General features: G+C 46.5%; 1 protein-coding gene across 12 annotated transcripts in view; it reads right to left on the bottom strand.

Moving 5' to 3' along the window:
* MYCBP2 (MYC binding protein 2) overlaps positions 1-17,023 on the bottom strand; it is a 3,160,061-nt gene that overhangs the window by 427,531 nt on the left and 2,715,507 nt on the right. For all 12 annotated transcript variants that reach the window (XM_069639721.1, XM_069639717.1, XM_069639718.1 and 9 more), the window contains one exon: positions 5,457-5,681. In XM_069639721.1, coding sequence (XP_069495822.1) covers positions 5,457-5,681 — 225 coding nt within the window. The remainder of the gene's footprint in view (positions 1-5,456; positions 5,682-17,023) is intronic.

Genomic DNA, 17,023 nt, shown 5'->3' with positions numbered 1-17,023 from the left:
GGGTGACGATGGGATGTCCGCTGTGTCATCGCCGCCATCATCGTCCATCCCCGTCGTTGTATCCTCTCCAGGGTCTGGCGAGGGGGATGAGGGGTCCACCGGTCTCGCCGGCACAAAGGGCGGAGCTGGGTGGACTCTCCTCTGCTTGCTCGGAGGGCTTCCCGATGGGCCTGGTTCTGGATCCTCCGTCGGGATCCGTGGTAACCTCGTCCTTCTCTCGGTGCATAAGGATTGGATTGCCAGCAAAATGGCCGCCAAGCTATCCGGGGGCTCGGGCAATGGCTGCGACGGACGGGATGGCCGCTCCAACGGGCCCTGTTCGTCGTCATCGTCGCTATCTTCGATCACGTCAGCAGGGACCGTCCCCTGGGATCGAACTTTCTCGAACCTCTCGTTGAGGCCTATGGACCTCTCGCTGAGGCCCTTCTCGGTTTCCACCAGTTCCTCCTCAGAGGCTGATTCCGAGTCTGTAATGGCCACCGCCCTCCCTCCCCCCTCTTTTTCCGCCGGGGACTTCACGGGGGTCTTAACCGTGTGCTGGAAAGAGGATTCCTTCCGCTGAGGCAGGGATACTCTGGGCCCAGAGGGCGTTTCCACTGGCGTAGTCTCAGCCGGCTTCGCCAAGGTCGCAGCAACCACTTCGGTAGAGCCCTTTGCCGGGTGGATCAAGGCCCTCACCACCTTAGGTGCGTCCAGGGCCTTCACCTTGAGGGGAGGGTCAGCGCCTCGCTCCCCCTTAGAGATCGACCGGGTCCGCTCCAGCGGCCTACCCGGGTTCTCGGACTTCCTCTTCCCCGAACGGGAGCGCTGGCTCGTGGTCGAACGTGCTGGGGAAGTAGCGCCCTGCTTGGCAGCCGAAGAGCCCGACCTTTCGGCGCTCCCGGTGCCTGCGGACTCGCGATGCTTGGCCTTCAGTTGGGCCCCCGTCGCCGGGGCGCCCTCACAGGACTTAGAAGCCCGCTCAGACTTCTTCTTCGCCTTCTCACCTGCTGTGCCCTTCTCCAGCCAGGAGGCGAGGCGGGAACGACGATCTTGTTTGGTCCGTTCCAAAAGGTTCTTGCAGAACGCACAGTCTTTCTCCACGTGCGTCTTGTCCTCATGAAGGCAGTAGAGACATCGCAAATGCTCGTCCTCCTTGAGAACGTTCTGTAATCCGCATCCAGGGCAGCGCCTGACAGCTTGGATCCGGGCGTCGAGCTTCCCTTGTCCTGGGCCATGTCCGTTGAGGTAGGCCGCAGATCTTCCGGAATCCTTCAAGAAGTGTAAACTCGACGAAAACTTCACCCTTGAGGGGTGTAGAAGAATTCCGAAACGGGTCCCCGTTATCGGAAGTAGAAACGGTGGAGCTTGAGGCTCGATTAAACCGAAAAAATGAGAAAATCTCTGAAAAAGCGCGAAAATGCAGCAAAAAGCTCAAGAGCTAAACACGAGGACTCCCAACACTTGAGCATGCGGTAAAAATCTGAGGATGGCTGCCAGGGGCGGGGCTTAGGGAGAGGGCAGTCATTGGCTGGGGGCAGTATGACCCAGAGATCAGTGATTGGTTACTACTAAGAAAGACAGATCAGAAACGAAACTGATACTGATTTTTTCTTTACCGAGGATTCCCAGCCTGACGACGGGGAATATTCATGAGCATGTGAATCCATGCCAGACCCCATGCTGGAGAATCTATGTTTCGTAGTGAGCTTTCTAAGTTGATGGCGTCTTTGTCTGCCTGATTGCCGTGCCATCTATTAAGATCTCCGACCGCTAATGTTGCACAATTGGGTCCTTTCAGTAGATTTAGGAGGTGGGTGAAATTTTCATTGAAATCAGGGGTGGGAGATGGTGGTCTGTAAACCACTATCAGATTAAGGCAATTGTTTTCAGTTGGTAGGTGCTTAAGGTGAATCGTTTTGCAGCCACTGCACAATGATTTACTAGGGAAGAGTGCAATGGAGCTTCTAGCAATTACTGCAACTCCCCCTCCTTTTCCGGTTTCCCTGTTAGTGCAGTGGATTACATATCCATCAGGGACGGCAATGTCACATGTTGGACCTATAGGCTCCGAGAGCCAGGTTTCTGTGATACAGAAGATATCTATATCCTCCTCAATGATCCTATCATGGATACATTGGGCATGATTGTTGAGTGAGCGTGTGTTGAGTAGACATATTTTTAGCTCGGTAGTATGATTTGTTGTGATCAGTGTAACTGGCAACTGAGTCGCTGTGGATCTTATATTTTTTTGTGTTGTCTTTTAATTGCAAGTTCCTCGTTTCTGTTTTGGTTGTCATTGTTGTCTTGGGCGAGACGAGTCGCAATAATGGCTTTATTTAAGCGATGAAGTTTCTGTTGCTCTAAGAGCAGAATGTCCAGAGAGGGAAAGCCCATATTAGTGTGGAATTTGTGTGATTTGGTGCCCCAGTGTTTCCTGGCAGCGTTTTTTTGCGCCAGACGCCGTGGCCGGCGAGGACCGGCGCAAGACCGGCTTGGCTCTGAAGCGCCTGACGTTCCTATAAGAGGAGCATTGGTGCTTCTGGGAAATGAAGTCCCAGTAAGCCTCCTAGCCAATGGAAATGGCTGGTGCGGTGGTCTGTTTACGTGTGCTCAATATATGAGCTAATTACTGCGTGCCGCGGAGCGGCTGGGAGTCGAGTTGCTGCGGTGGAACTCTGAGCGCCAGGGTGGGCTGGGCATTCGGGCTGAGTTGCAAAGACTCACAGGTGAGTAATTATGGCACGTGCAGCTGCTAACTCTACTCGTGCTGATATTTGAGCTTTAAGGGTTGCACAAAGGGGTTACACAAAGATATCAAGGTATCAGCCAGATACTACAATCCCTGTAAGGGCTAAGGCAACTGAAATTAGATAGCAGGCATTCGTTGCTTAATTCACTCAGATTACTTAAGTAGCAGGCAGGCAAACAGCGAGTTAATGGTCGTCTAGCGATACGAATGATTAACCCCTGCAGTTACAAGCACCAAACCTCCCACCTTGTTACCTAGAAGTAATGTCATTACAGATGAGATTAATTTCCTGGAAGATATTTTAGCAGGGTTCCAGTATGTATTCACAATCCTCAACTGCTCCCTTGGTATATTATCCTTCGATGACTTGCTCTTAGACAACGTTGTGTGCTTGGACACTGACGCCACCGACTTTCTTGCAGATGGAGGCAGCCCACCAGCCGGTAGGCTAACCGTCAACTGAGCTGGTGGCGGTGACCGGCCTCTCTCTAAAATGGATCCCGCAGCCCAGATGAGCGTGTGATTTCGCCTTCTTTCAGATATTCGCTAAGCAAGCATCTTCAAAGGACCTTAACCTCTTCTTACTAGAAGGAGTATGCTCCTTGGACGTGCCGGCTCTGGAAGAGGCATGACTATGCCAGAGACCGCATCAGAGGCCTTCCCCTCCTCGATCCACACTACAAACCTCAGATGGTGGTCCTTTCCTGGTCTTCCAGAAGGACTGGAAACCTGGACATCCGTCCACACCGTGGTCTGGGTGAAGACCGTAAATGCATTTGAGGTGCCGATCCTGGTAGATATTCTTCAGGCCGCAGTTCTCACAGGACCTGAAAAGACCTTTCTTTGTGGCATCCGCAATGGCCGAGGTAAAGGCCCAAACCTGGGCCTGTGGTGCCATGGGCTGGAGATCAGACGATGGACAAGGATCTTCTTCGGCAATAGGTCCCCGCCGCTGGTAGTCACAGCGTGATGGTAGATGATGAAGCGAAGAAGAATTCTTGCAAAAATAGGCAAACAGAGTAAAAAGAAAATAAGGGATTTCGAGGAGCGAAACACGAGGACTCCCAACACAAGAAACATGCAGTAAAAAGCTGAAGATGGCCACCAGGGGGGGGGGAGTTTAAGAGGAAGAATGCCATTGGCGGGGACAGTATGACCCAAAGTGATACTGATAGGATACAGAGGAGACAAACAGTTTTTAGCTTAAAGCTAAATTGCTTTAAATTACTGAGGATTCCCAGCCCGACGACGGGGAATATTCATGAGCATGTGAACCCATGCATGACCCCACGCTGGAGAACAGTAGCTAAATGTTGGAAACAACTGGAGGGCCCAATTCTTAACCTTTGGTGGTAGATGGAGGTGTGGGATATTGGGGCATCTGAGAAAGTAACCACGTTCACACAGGGCTGCTTACCCCAATTTGTCCAGGAATGGGCCTTCTTTCACAAATATTACACTACCGCCCCTAAACAGGTTGTTAAACCATCATTGCAGAAATATTTTTATGTAATTTGATTATTGCGGCTACTGTCTTCTCCTACCTCGAGTTGTTATATCACTTTTTCCTGGAGCTTTGGATATGCACCCCGAACTGGTATGGAAACCACAAACATCATTGTGCACTGTTGTTCTAGACATGCATGTAAGCTGTGTTTTTTTTAAATGATCAACCAAGCCCATATCCTGTTTTCACTTTGACCATGCTATGCTTGAACGCCTGTTTTTTGTTGTACCATAAAACATCAGTAAATATAATTTTGAAAAAAAAAAAGAAAGACTAAGGCACTTGCTGATAACAGCGAGAACCGAAAGCTATATTATGATCAACATCATTCAATTATACCTATCTTAGGAAAGCTCCTCGCCACATTTGGCAGCAGGGGCCATTTCAAAAGCTCAAACTAAAATAAAAGCAGAGAATGACATTGTGTACAATGTCACTGTTGGAAATAAATAAATGTCTGCTTTGGGATACAACAGATTTCATCCTCTGCAAAAAAAGGATAATGTTACCAAATTCAGACAGCTAAATGAATATAGAAATATGTGAATGTATGGATGTCCAAGTAGTCTCACATACATATTCTCTATGAAAGAAGTAGTACTTCATGTTATGTGTAGTACATTTGATTGACAGTACTTTTATAGTTTTGAAGCCCAAGAAAGATGCACAACATCTTTACCCACTGAATGCTGAAATTGTATACATTTTAGTTTTGCAGTTCTACCATGAATGTTATTTATTTCAGGAGTTGGGCTCATTAGTTTTGTAGTCATCCTTGAAGTGCAGAGTACATTTTCAGTTTTAATGCTCAATATTTGACGTCTGACAGAATAAATCAATGAGTTAAGTGCTCACCTCGGACACAGGGCCAGCCTGCACTTCTCATGTTCGAATGCTTGCATGGCTGACTCAGCTTCCATATTTCCGAGGTTGATAAACTGAGTGCCATTACATTAAGTGGTAATAACCATGTATCATTACAGCACTTAGAAGTGGGAGAAATCTGGGTTGAAGTACTATTTAAACCATATTTTTATTGTTTTAATTTGTGAAAGAGTAAATCATAGAAACAGAATAGGTGGTTAGATTTACTCCTGCGCATAGGGTAAAACGCTATATAACAGTAGATGTAGAAAGAAAGCACATGTGAAAGTTTAGATGTGGTACACAGTAAAAGTGGCAAGCACCAGAAAGCAATGTTGTGCTGGTTTCTCTTACCCCGAGATCCCGCGAGTTATCCACATGAACAGAAACATATCGCGCGTTGATTCCTTTCACACAGCTGATTGTGATGCTCTTTGTTTTATTCTTGTCTTCATCTCCCGACTCCCAAAAGGTTTCAGTAGACCCATCTGTCAGACTGCCAATCATGGCTGGCCGACTGGATGTTTTTATGTCAGCAACCCCTGTGAGATCCTTCAGACATGTAACCAAACACAGCTCCTGTACAGAATAAATGGGGTAAGTCACCAACTCTGAAAACAATGTTACTAATTATCCTTTTGGCAGTTATTTTATAAACGTGTACAAGTATCTTTGCTTGCTCCCCAACCCACAAGTTATATAAGATTACCTAAGAACATTTTAAATAAACTTAAATGGCAGAATATGATGGTCAAGGCTTTAAGATCAGGTAACATGCAGAACACAGAGTTAGATTTCCTGGTATTGAACACCCCACTTTACTCTCTATCTGATGGTGAAACCTGGACTAAAAGGGATATACCAAGTTAGCTACAATGATGTAATAGAAACTCCTGGAGACAGGAATGTGTGTAACATTTACACTCGGACACCTGGTTGTTCCCTACATGTTTCCAACAAGAATGCAGGACTTCAAAGAGCGTTAAAGTCCGGAGAGGTTCCAACACCTTCAACTGGAGAACAATTGTCATTAAAAATAGTTTTTAAATCTAATAGCACACCCTTGAGAATGCTCTGTACCTTTGAACCCATCAGGATGCTGGAATTCACTTTTCACCAGCAGTTTCCCGAGAACATTAAAGTCCTGACTGGGGATGAGGGGGGGGGGGCAATGAGTCTTCCCTTCAAGTCCCAGTTCTCCTCTGCTGGCCGGAGGACTGGGCCTTTAGGAGGCTCAGGCCTATTAACTCAGGCCACAATCCATTACCAACCAGTAGGCCCGAGGAACTTGTGATTATGGCTACATTGGAACACTTGGAACATTCATAAAACACTCCCATTGGACAATCAACAGGCTATATGAACGGCAGGTTGTTCAGAATGCCACATTCCAAGCCTACTGGTAATGTGCAGCATAGCCTCACCCAATTTCTCATGACTGCCCTGGTAGAATTATATTCTATCAATAGGTCTGTGCATAACAACCTGCAGCCAATAATCTAAAACGACCCAGACAAAATGATATACTCTCAATAAACCTGTGCAGCCCATGTTAATCTAAATGCCAGAAGCAGAGTGGACATTACCCCCAGTAAGTAGAGAATGTTAACCCGCCTGTCAAAAAATGCTTATAAAGGAATTACTTGCATCTACCATTTATGCCCTTTAGCATACTGAATCAATCCTTTTGATAATACTGTAATTGGCCAATCTTCGGCATTAATCTATTAAAGACATTTTCAGCACTTACATGCTTTTATTTACTAGTACCACCAGAATGATCAACAGCAATCACCATTGGTATAATATTTGCAAACCACAGGGCACGATGTAGATCCTTTGCAGTATGACAATTCCCTTCACTGCTGACTACCAAGCCAAGTGATCCTTTTTTTTTTTTTTTTTTTTTTTAAGGCTTTATTTGGTTTTAGCATTTGAAAACTTTTTACAGAATCAACGTATGACAAAAATAACATCCACAAGGACCATCATCTCCTCCAGCACCTAAAATAATTTAAAATGGCTGGGATGTGTACTATTTTTCTTAAGTCCTATTTTGATTTATATATGCTTATTAAATTGGGTTATCACCCATTTCTATGAAGGGGAAATAAGGCTGTACCAATCAAGTCTTTGGGAAACCCTGCTTGAGAGTTGGTATTCTCTTTCAGAGAACGGATACTCAAACCAGGGAAGCACCTCCATGATTATGCACTATGGCAGAATTCCATTGCTTGGAGCTCTTTTGGCCTAACTTTATGGGCCGCCAAAACCTTTTGCTACTCCAACGCTAATATTTGAAATAGAGTGAACTGCAACGATTTATTACACAAAAATGTAGAATTCTCTGTATAGGCTAATTTCCCAAACCCAGTGAGTCCCCCAGCAGCTTTGCTGGATTTTTGGGGTTTATTTTTTTCTCCTGCTAAGAGTGAGACTCTTTTTCTCCCACTCTTAGGCATGATTTGAGAATGTCCTTTGACTTTGTAATGTGTTTTATGGGCTATGGGGTCTTTTACTCCATAGGGCTTCATGTGTTTTTGGTAAGTGTGTTACACAGCACCCTCAGTGCAGTAACATAGGGGTGTCATAGTGACCCCCAAACATAGACTCCATACCCTGGGACTGACTACTGTCTCCCAGGGTCTGTAAAGTCACCATTGACTTTACTAGTCTTAAATTCTGAACAGAACCAGTACAAACCATCATATTGTGGACGTACTGGCTGGGGCAATTCGATTGCCCCGGGGTCTGTTAGTCGAGGGGGCACGTCTCCGTCCCCCCTGATCGAGTTTTGGCTGGTGGCAGTGGATACTACTTTTTATATTCAACCGCAAATATTTCTCTATGGGATTTTCCCATTGTTCGAGGCTACTATCTTTATTTATTGAATTACGATAGCCTCGAACATACCGCCGGTTTATTTAATTAATACTAATTCTCCGGTTGGTATTTTTTGCCAAAACTCGGTTCTAAAATGGCGTTTGTGTTCTCTTCTGTGACTCCAACCCAAGTCAAGCCCTTTGTTCCACTTTTTGGCTGGCTTCTCCACAGAAGCCCTCCAAAGTGGTGCCACTATGTCTGGGGTACTTAGGAGGGGTGGAGGGGGATTTAGGCACCCTGGACTGAGTTGCCTAGGCAACTCAAGTCGCACTCCGTCCTGATTGGCCCAAGTGGTGAGCCGGCCGGCTCACCACTTAGCATGTTTGAGTGACAGCTAGGCTGAGTGAATGGGGGTTTTCTGCATAAAAGCAGGGCTTTGGGGACTGGAACTTCAGAAGTCGCCACAGGACCTAAGAATCCGACGAGGGAGAAGCTGAGCTGACCTGCCACGACGACACCACCGGTGGAGCCCTGCTGGACTGCCTCACCACTTTTCCCAACGACAGAGGAGATCTCCCGCCGGAGAGTCTTCTTCCTTTGACTGGTGGGGATAACCAGTTTCACCGTCTTTTCGCCTTCCCGACGTATCTCTTGGCCGCCTTGCCTGTGCCAAGCACCCCGGCAACCGGGATACCACGTTTTACCATGACCGCGACTTAAAGGGTAATACCTTTAACTGGAAAACTCCGCAGCTGGTTTCTTCCCTGGCAGTGCAACGACCTTCATCTTTACTCCAAATCGAGATCTTCTCTTCCCCTGGACGACGACGAGACTTGCACCCGCTGCCAGGAACAACTGCCACTGCTGGAGGATCCTTCCCACTTAAGGTACCGTGTCCCGCCCGGCTTCCCTTGCCACCGACTGTACGGGGTAGATTTAGCCCCCGGCTTTCGAACCTGGGTTAGCCTGGGACACCCTGGCTGAACTTTTCTGAGCCTCTCTAATCTCTTCTCAAACTCTCTGCAAGACTTTTTAAGCCTAGTGTAACTGTGTGATCTTGGGCGCATTTGTGCTCTGCTCTCTCTAAGAGTGGGCCCAGCCTATGGACTTTGGCTCACAAGTGACTTTTGCTCTTCTGCCTTGCTAATAGTGTTCCTAAAGCTTAGAGTGGTGTATCTTCCCATATTCTGTCTTTTTCCCTCCCTTCTGCATGAACTTATTGGAGTGCCATCTATAGTTAAGCGCTCACCTCTGTCTGGAAATAAGTGGTGTTAACTAAGACTTATCTGATAAGGAATAAGGGTTGTATATATTATAATAGTAGCTGCTGTGTTTAGAGTGTTTTACAATAAGAGTGCTGGAGTGTTTCAAACAGTGTGGTCTTAAATAAATAATTATATACTTTGATACCAAAGCTCTGGTCAGTGTTTGCTTGTATTATTGTATCTGAGTGCCTATTGTGTATACTTTGCATACTGCCTAACTCTTCTTGAGGGAAGTCTGACTGCTCAGCCACAGCTACCAGGTAAATCTGGGTGATACAGACTGCTACCAAGTGGGTTTACTGCTAACACCTGTAGTCCTAAATCTTTTGCAGTGTTCCCAAAGGGAACTGCACAGGTTTCTGCCTAACAGACAGGCAGCACGATGAGACGGCTAATAGAAGGCAGCAATTCAAGAGAAGGAAAAATGTGGTGGGAGGCGAGAACGTGGCAAGGAGAGAAACAACCTTGCCCTTTTCACCCCAGGCCTGTGGAACCTTCGTGGAGAGGAACCAGAGACCGCATACAATAGAGCAAGTGTTCTGCTGCAAATGTCAACGGTACACATGCCAAGCTTATACTGATAAGGATGAGCATAGGAGACTCCCACGCCCGTGGTACTGGCCTTGACCCCAGAGAAACCAAAAGCCAAGCGGTTCAACACAGTCGGTGAGTGAGGGGAGAATCGATAAGCGCCGGGCTTTGTTGAGGGAGAATCGCAAAGTGGCAAGTTTTGAACCAAGCTAGTGAACTTTAAAAAAACTGTTGAAAGCGTGAAGGGGAGACCAGTTGCAGGGAGAAAGCGGCACGATGTGGGTGCTAACTTGAGAGACTCTGGCCGAGCCCGATATTGAGAAACTACAGAAACCAGAAGGTCATAGAAAGGCAGCCAAAGGAATGCAAAGTGGTCATACGTCAGGGTCGAGCAAAAGCCCTGTACATTCGAATGACTTTGATTTGTGAATTGTGCTGAAAGCAAGGGAAGTGAATCCCGAAACTTAATAACTGTATATAAGTCAAGAGAGAGAACATTGAAAGAGGGGTCAGCTCAGAAGATGGGGATCCAGGGGATGGGCCATTATCACCCTGCTCGAGAGCCATAGTAAATCCGTGAAGGAAGGCTGAGAATCGAGAGGGGTCGGAGCCCGGTGGAGGGGACCCAAGGGTGAAAAGTCGTCACCCCAAAGTGGAAAGTTGTGAAAAAGCAATAGTGAACCCAGAGCAGGGATGCCGAAGGAGTGAACTGTTTGACAAAAACATTAAAAGACTAAGAAGGGTCAGAGCATGGACGAGGGAGATCCACTGGCAGTCGATAGAGGTCTGAGCCTAAAAGAGGGATATCCAGGGGTGAAGCCATCACCCAAGGGCTGCAGTCGAGAGAGATCTGACCCCAAGCAAGCGATATCTGAGGAGTTAAGCTATCACCCAAAGTTTAAGGAGAAAGGAATAAGAGATGCAAAGAAATACGAATTGACAAGGGTCAGCCCAAATGAGGGGGACCAGGGGCGAACCCGTCACCCAGTGAATATTTTGGAAACAAACTTTCATTTGTTAAAGGAACTTTTGTTTTGTTGTTTAAGGACATCAGGCCCAAAGGCAAGAGACTTTCCAAGGAAACCACACCAGAACGTCGATGGTCCTGAGAATGTCTGCCTTGGAAATGTCGTCTTGTGCTAAAGCAGCCGAGACTGTCGACTTTGGAACTGTCAACTCATGCTAAAGAAGCCAGATACTGTCGGCTATCGAGCCCGTCGCCTCATGCTGGAGAAGTCAGAGTGTCGGCTATCGAGCCTGTCGCCTCATGCTGGAGAAGTCTGAGACTGTACTGTGCTCTACCAACTCCCATCCTACCTCATTCTAAAACGTGGGGAAGGAAGACCTAAATCACTGCATCCTGACTTATTATTTGATAACACTTCTGTCTTTTCTTGAGAACTATCCCACACCCTTTTCTGTAATAGTTGTAAGGTTTGGCAGTAGGTTTCTTAGTATATGCCCTTTTATTTTGACACAACGCCATTAGGACTACCTTATTTTTTATTCGATGGTCGACATCTGTCCCCATCTTAGATATAGGTTTAGATTAGGTTTTTTTCCAACCCACTTACCATTTTTAGATTGTTCAATAAACACCCTTGAACTGTGATCATTTGTCTCGGTCTTACTTGTGTCACCATGTGTTTCTCACAGTTTTTCACCCCAAGGGGACCGAGGGTGCCCTGAGGAGGGCTGCAAGTAACAGCTTAACTGCAGCCCTCTCAGTGTACAAAGTCACACAGCAAGAGCAAGGTAAGTACCAAGGCTTGTCACAGTACCTTTTCAGTGGAGAATTTGCTGCAACAGGTCTGGCCACCAGGTGAGGCGACAGATGTCCCTGGTTCAGGTTTCTGGGCCTGAAAGGCTGAAGACGGTGCTTTGGAGGGAGCACCCAGATGCATTCGAGCATGGGGACGCCCATCAGTGGATTTCCCGGGCACAGGTGTGTTGGAGCCTTTCACAGGCTCTGGATGCAGATCGGTTATCGTCTGGTGGAGTTTGCACCCTTTCTCGGTCCCCATCTCGGTTGAGGGGACTTTTGGGAGCGGGATCCAGTAACTGGAGGCCCAGAAGGAAGCCTACCGAGTTTCAGGTGAAACCGACCTTTGGCAGACATTGCACTGCAAAATGGCATAGGACCCAGAGTATTGGTGAATTGCAAGCCGTGGAGGTCGCAGCTCTTTGAGGGATGGCTCAAATTGAGGTTCATCTTGGGACTGGTTGATCCCACCAGTCCAGGGGAGGAAGTCGTCCGTTTCGGGTCTCCCCCGTCATACAGAAGTTGATGTTGGGATGAAGCATTTACTCAGCTAGCACTGGTGGTCGTTGGAAGTTGCTGCAGGGTTCCATCTTCTCCTTCTGCTTTGGATCTTCAGTCCAGAGTTGACTCTCAGGTGTGGTTCCAATATCCTTGCCTTTTATGGTGAAAAACTGGCTAAGCCCAGTAATCGTACCACAAGTCTCTCATGCAAATCTGCAGGGTGGGCTGTCCAGAAGGACAGCCAGCCCCCACCCGCCCTCAGTTGAAACGGGTTCCAAGTAGTCACACTGTAGAACAAAGTTTAGGGAGTTTCCGACTCCTTCCTTAATTCCTATCTTTTCAGGCACTCAGAAAGCTTTGGCAGAGTTTACAAGGGAACCCTGCCAAAGACAAAAGACCCATGGAGAACACCCCACCCAGCTAGGTAGAAGGCGGCCTCACAAAGGACAAGTCATCTAGAGATGGTGAGAAAAAAGTACATCCACCATTTTAAGGGAATGGTGTACCTGTGTTCCCTGTTAACGCTGAGAAGACAGCCTGCAACCAAAGTTTACAAACGTTGTTACAAAAATATCCACTGCCACCAGCAACTCAGATAACATGCTACAGTAACTAGAAAGTTACAGGATAAGTGGAAAAAATGATACTTTTTATCCCCTGAGCACTGGCTAGTTGGCAGGCCCTCCTTCTGCAACTGTGGGTAAAAGTAATACCCTATCTACATATTCATCATATCCGCGGCTAGCCTACAGGGATTGTCCCAATGATTTCTAGAGGGAAAATATGTGGAAACTTTAGAAAATTTTAAAAGTGACTTCAAAAGGAACTCAACTTGGGCATAGGCATTTTCCCTGCTCCCCTACAGGGACCTTCATCAGCAATTAGCTTAATTTCAGATGGTGCAAGTGATTTTATAAACATTTTTATTGAAGAAATGACATTAACATTGGTCAACTCTATCGCAACAAGTTACTTACCTGTAACTCCTGTTCTTCAGCATGGGCCTTGCATGTATTCACATGCTCATGAATATTCCCCCTCAGTAAAAAAGAAAGCAGTTTCATTTTAGACTAAAAACCGCTTGTTTCCTCTATAACCAATCATTGTCCTTTGGGTCATAATGCCCCCAGTCAATGACTTATCCTCCTAAGCTCCACCCCTGGTGGCCATCTTCAGATTTGGGAGAGCATGTAAAGTGGCAGTATGAACCAAGAGCAGCCACAGAGGGGAAGGAGTGAGGGTTTTCATGTAAATCCATGCAAGCCCCATACTGGCAAACAGGAGTTACAGGTAGCTAATGTGAGGGGTCAGAAATGTGAGGCAGACCACGTTGTGAAGTTTTCTCAACAAATGCCATTTTATTAGAATATAAGGTTGGATGAACACCTCACTATCCGTACCGTGACAAGGATTTCCCTGCCTGCAATTAACTAAAGGAAACACTCTGACAAAGGATATCTGTCCCTAACACTTAAAAATACATGGTAGTTCAAAACAATAATGCTTGAGTTCATAAAGTAACCAAGGTCTCTCTTCAGAACCTGGGTGAACTCCCATTCCCCAGGTTATAAACGCGATTCTGCTCCATAGTTCAAGAAAAGAACACAAGGAAATCCTGATTCGCAACCAAGTTCCAATATAGTTCAATATAGTCTGATGTAAAGTCAACTTGTCAACAGAAAGTTCCAACGCATGGATTATAAATTGTTTCTTCTTCTTTGAACAGGTTTTCAGTCCTTCAATAGCAACAATGTTTATATTGGTCAGGATGATTTGCCACTTTAACAATTCCAGGAAATATAACTTTTCTTCCACAGCCTTGCTTGGCTTTTCCACCAGTACTACTAAAACGTGCAATGTCTCTATCAAGACCACCTTGTAGCACTCCTCCAACTTCCACCTGGCCTGCCTCCTTGCCAGGTCTACAACCTCTAAATGTTTGCCATTCGGGTCTACTACTTTCCACGACCACAAGTGCTTTTTATGGTCAATGTCAACTGCTTAGAGGTTACAACAGCTTCACAGCATATAACAAAGGTCAGCTTCAAGCCTTTCAACACCTTTTTTTAAACAACAACTTTATTTAATTTTCCAAGCAACACAGACATGAATATAACAATGATCAACTAATTGCAACCCCTATCCGGGGATTCAACACAAGAAAATAAGACTGCTTTGCTCATATAAGAAGAAAAAGGAAAAGTGAAGCAAAAACAACAAAAGAAAAAGGCATATGTAATGAACAACAGGTTAACCCCCCCCCCCCAGACATATCCCAATTTATGGGTGAGAAGGTTCCATGTACTGATTTATAAGTTCAACAGGTTGGATCACTTTCAATGTAAAGTTCGAATTCAATAGGTGGCAAGTGCCGCCTGAAATATCCCCAAATCAAGGGCCTCTGTGTCGTTCCACAGGATTAGTCATTTACCCAGCTTGAAGTTCGGGGTTATTAAATGATAGATATTGCACGAAGCAGCCTTGGTTTAAAGAACATCTGTTCCTTGTTGTCCATAAATTCATGTAGTGGTAGCTAGGTGTTCAAGTACCTTGAATAGGAGCCTTGGGCCTGTGCCGTTACCTTCTCCATGGCCATTACTCCCCACAGTCTAACCCACCACATAGCTGTTATTGGGCCTTCCCTTGTCTTCCAGACCTGTGCTAGTGTCATCCTGGCCACGCTCAACATGTGGGTTATAAGAGTGGCTGCAGGCCCCGAGTTCGCGTAACATCCCTTCACCGCCTCCCCCAGTAGAACTACTAACGGATCGAAGGGCAATCCCACCCCAGTAATATCTTTGACGTGGCTTAAAATCTCCTTCCAGTAGGTCACTGCCCGCGGGCAAGACCACCACATATGGATTAGGTTCCCGGATTGTGCGCATTCCCTTCAACAGGCTGCGGGGTATTCTGAATTAATGGCGTGCATACGTGCAGGTATCATGTACCACCGGAGGCAGTTTGTATGCTGCCTCCTTAATGGAGGTGCATTTGGAACTTTTGGCTGTTCTATGCCAAATGCGACTCCAAGTTTCCTCTGAAATTGGTTTCCCCAGGTCTGTCTCCCACTTTTGCATATATGTGAGTTTTTCTTCAGGGTTTGCCCCTCCCATTAGACGATATAATCTGGTTATGCCCTTTTCTGGTTGGCCTTCCTGTATGGTTAGCTCTATTCCTGTTGGGTTTCTGGTTGCCCTTTCTTTTACTCTGGCGTTGGAGACCCAGTGCCTAAGCTGAACATAGTGGTACCGGTTCCTGCTCCGGTATATGGAACCTGGCCTTGTAGTCTTCGAACATCAGGGGTGACCCATCTGCATAGAGATCTTTTAGGGTTAAGTTGTTCTCTCTGCCCCCCATTGTGTCCAGAAATTGTCTTGCATCCCTGGGGTAAAGTCTGGGTTATAGGCGATCAGGGCCAATGGGCACATTCCTACTTTAATCTTCTTATTTCTTAGCACCCTATCCCAGTACCATAAGGTAGTTTTGGTTGATTCCAGTAGCGTACCCCTTTTTTCCCTGTGGCGTGTAGCGATAAAACCGAGGTTCCCCAGAGGTGTCTTAGTCGCTGTTCTTTCTATTGTTACCCATTGATTACGGTCTTCTCCAGCTGCCCATTGTAACATCGAGACTATTTGTGCAGCCCATAGGTACCTGCGGAATTCCGGAACCCCCAGCCCTCTGGACACTTGTGGTCTAAAAAGTACCTTTCTTGGTATTTTCGGTCTCTTCCCACCCCAGATAAAGGACATCACTTCTTTCTGCAGTGTCTGAATGGCTGGACCGGGGATTTTTATCGGAAGGGCTCCTACCACGTAAAGAAATTTTGGAAGCAGAGTCATCTTAACTGCCGTGATGCGTGCCAGCCACGACAACTCCTGTAGTTCCCACCGCTTCAGGTCACTAGTTAAAGTTTTGAGAAGATCAGGGATGTTAGCTCCATATAACCTGTCATAACAGGGAGTTAGTTGTACCCCAAGGTATTTTACTGATTTGCGTTCTCATTTCAAAAGGGAATGAGCTTTCCCACTCCGGGATTCGGGCCACCTTTTCAGTAATATTAAGAGCCTTAGATTTCGGATAATTGATATGGAAGCCTGAGACTCGTGCAAACTCCTCCAGCAGTTGTACGGTCGCTGGTAGGGAGCTTCCAGTATCCCTTAAGAACAGAAGAATATCATTCGCATAGAGTGCCACCTTCTGCGGTCCCATGCCGCCCACCTCGACCCCCTGAATCCCCGGGTGGCTCCGGACCCTGCATGCAAAAGGCTCCATAGCCATGGCAAAGATCAGGGGTGACAACGGGCATCCCTGTCTTGTGCATTTCTGAATGGGAATATCCTTTGTGAGTTTACCATTGACCATAAGTCTAGTGGAGGGGTGTGCAAAGTTAGCCATTACCATGCGAGTAAAGATTGGCCCGCATCCGAATTTTTCTAGAGTTAGCCAGAGAAAACCCCAATGTAAGCTATCAAAAGCTCTAGAAGCGTCCAGAGCCGCTATTGAACATTTTTGACCCGTCCTCCGCCCCCAATTAATCGTGTTTGTGGCCCTACGAATGTTGTCGTATGTATGTCGCCCTTTCACAAACCCAGCCTGGCCTGAATTAATTATCTCTGGGAGTATCGTTGCTAATCTTCTAGCTAGTATCATGGAGTACATTTTTGCATCCCCGTTTAATAAGGAGATCGGGCGGTAGCTTGCACAATCGGCAGGGTCCCTACCTGGTTTCAGCAGTAGTATCGTGGTTGCTGGGCCCATGTCCCAGGAGACTTGCCCCGTATCCCTGATGGAATTAAATAGTTGTGTTAGGGGGCCTACCAGAATATTTCTAAATGTTTTATAATATGCGTTGCTTAACCCGTCTGGGCCCGGGTTTTTTTTTTTTAACCTTTTAATGCCCCTATTGCTTCCCCAACTTCTTCCTCTGTTATGGGAGCCTCCAGCTGTTGTCTGTCTGCCTCCTTAATTTGCGGTAGATCTAGTTGATTTAGGAAGGTTACCTGCGCTTCCCACTCTAGATTTTCTATTCCCATATTAGT

Source organism: Ambystoma mexicanum, chromosome 7q (assembly GCF_040938575.1).
Source record: "Ambystoma mexicanum isolate Mex_15411 chromosome 7q, UKY_AmexF1_1, whole genome shotgun sequence".
Lineage (NCBI taxonomy): Eukaryota > Metazoa > Chordata > Amphibia > Caudata > Ambystomatidae > Ambystoma > Ambystoma mexicanum.
Note: the sequence above shows the minus strand (reverse complement) of the source record. Positions and strands in the feature narration are given on the sequence as shown.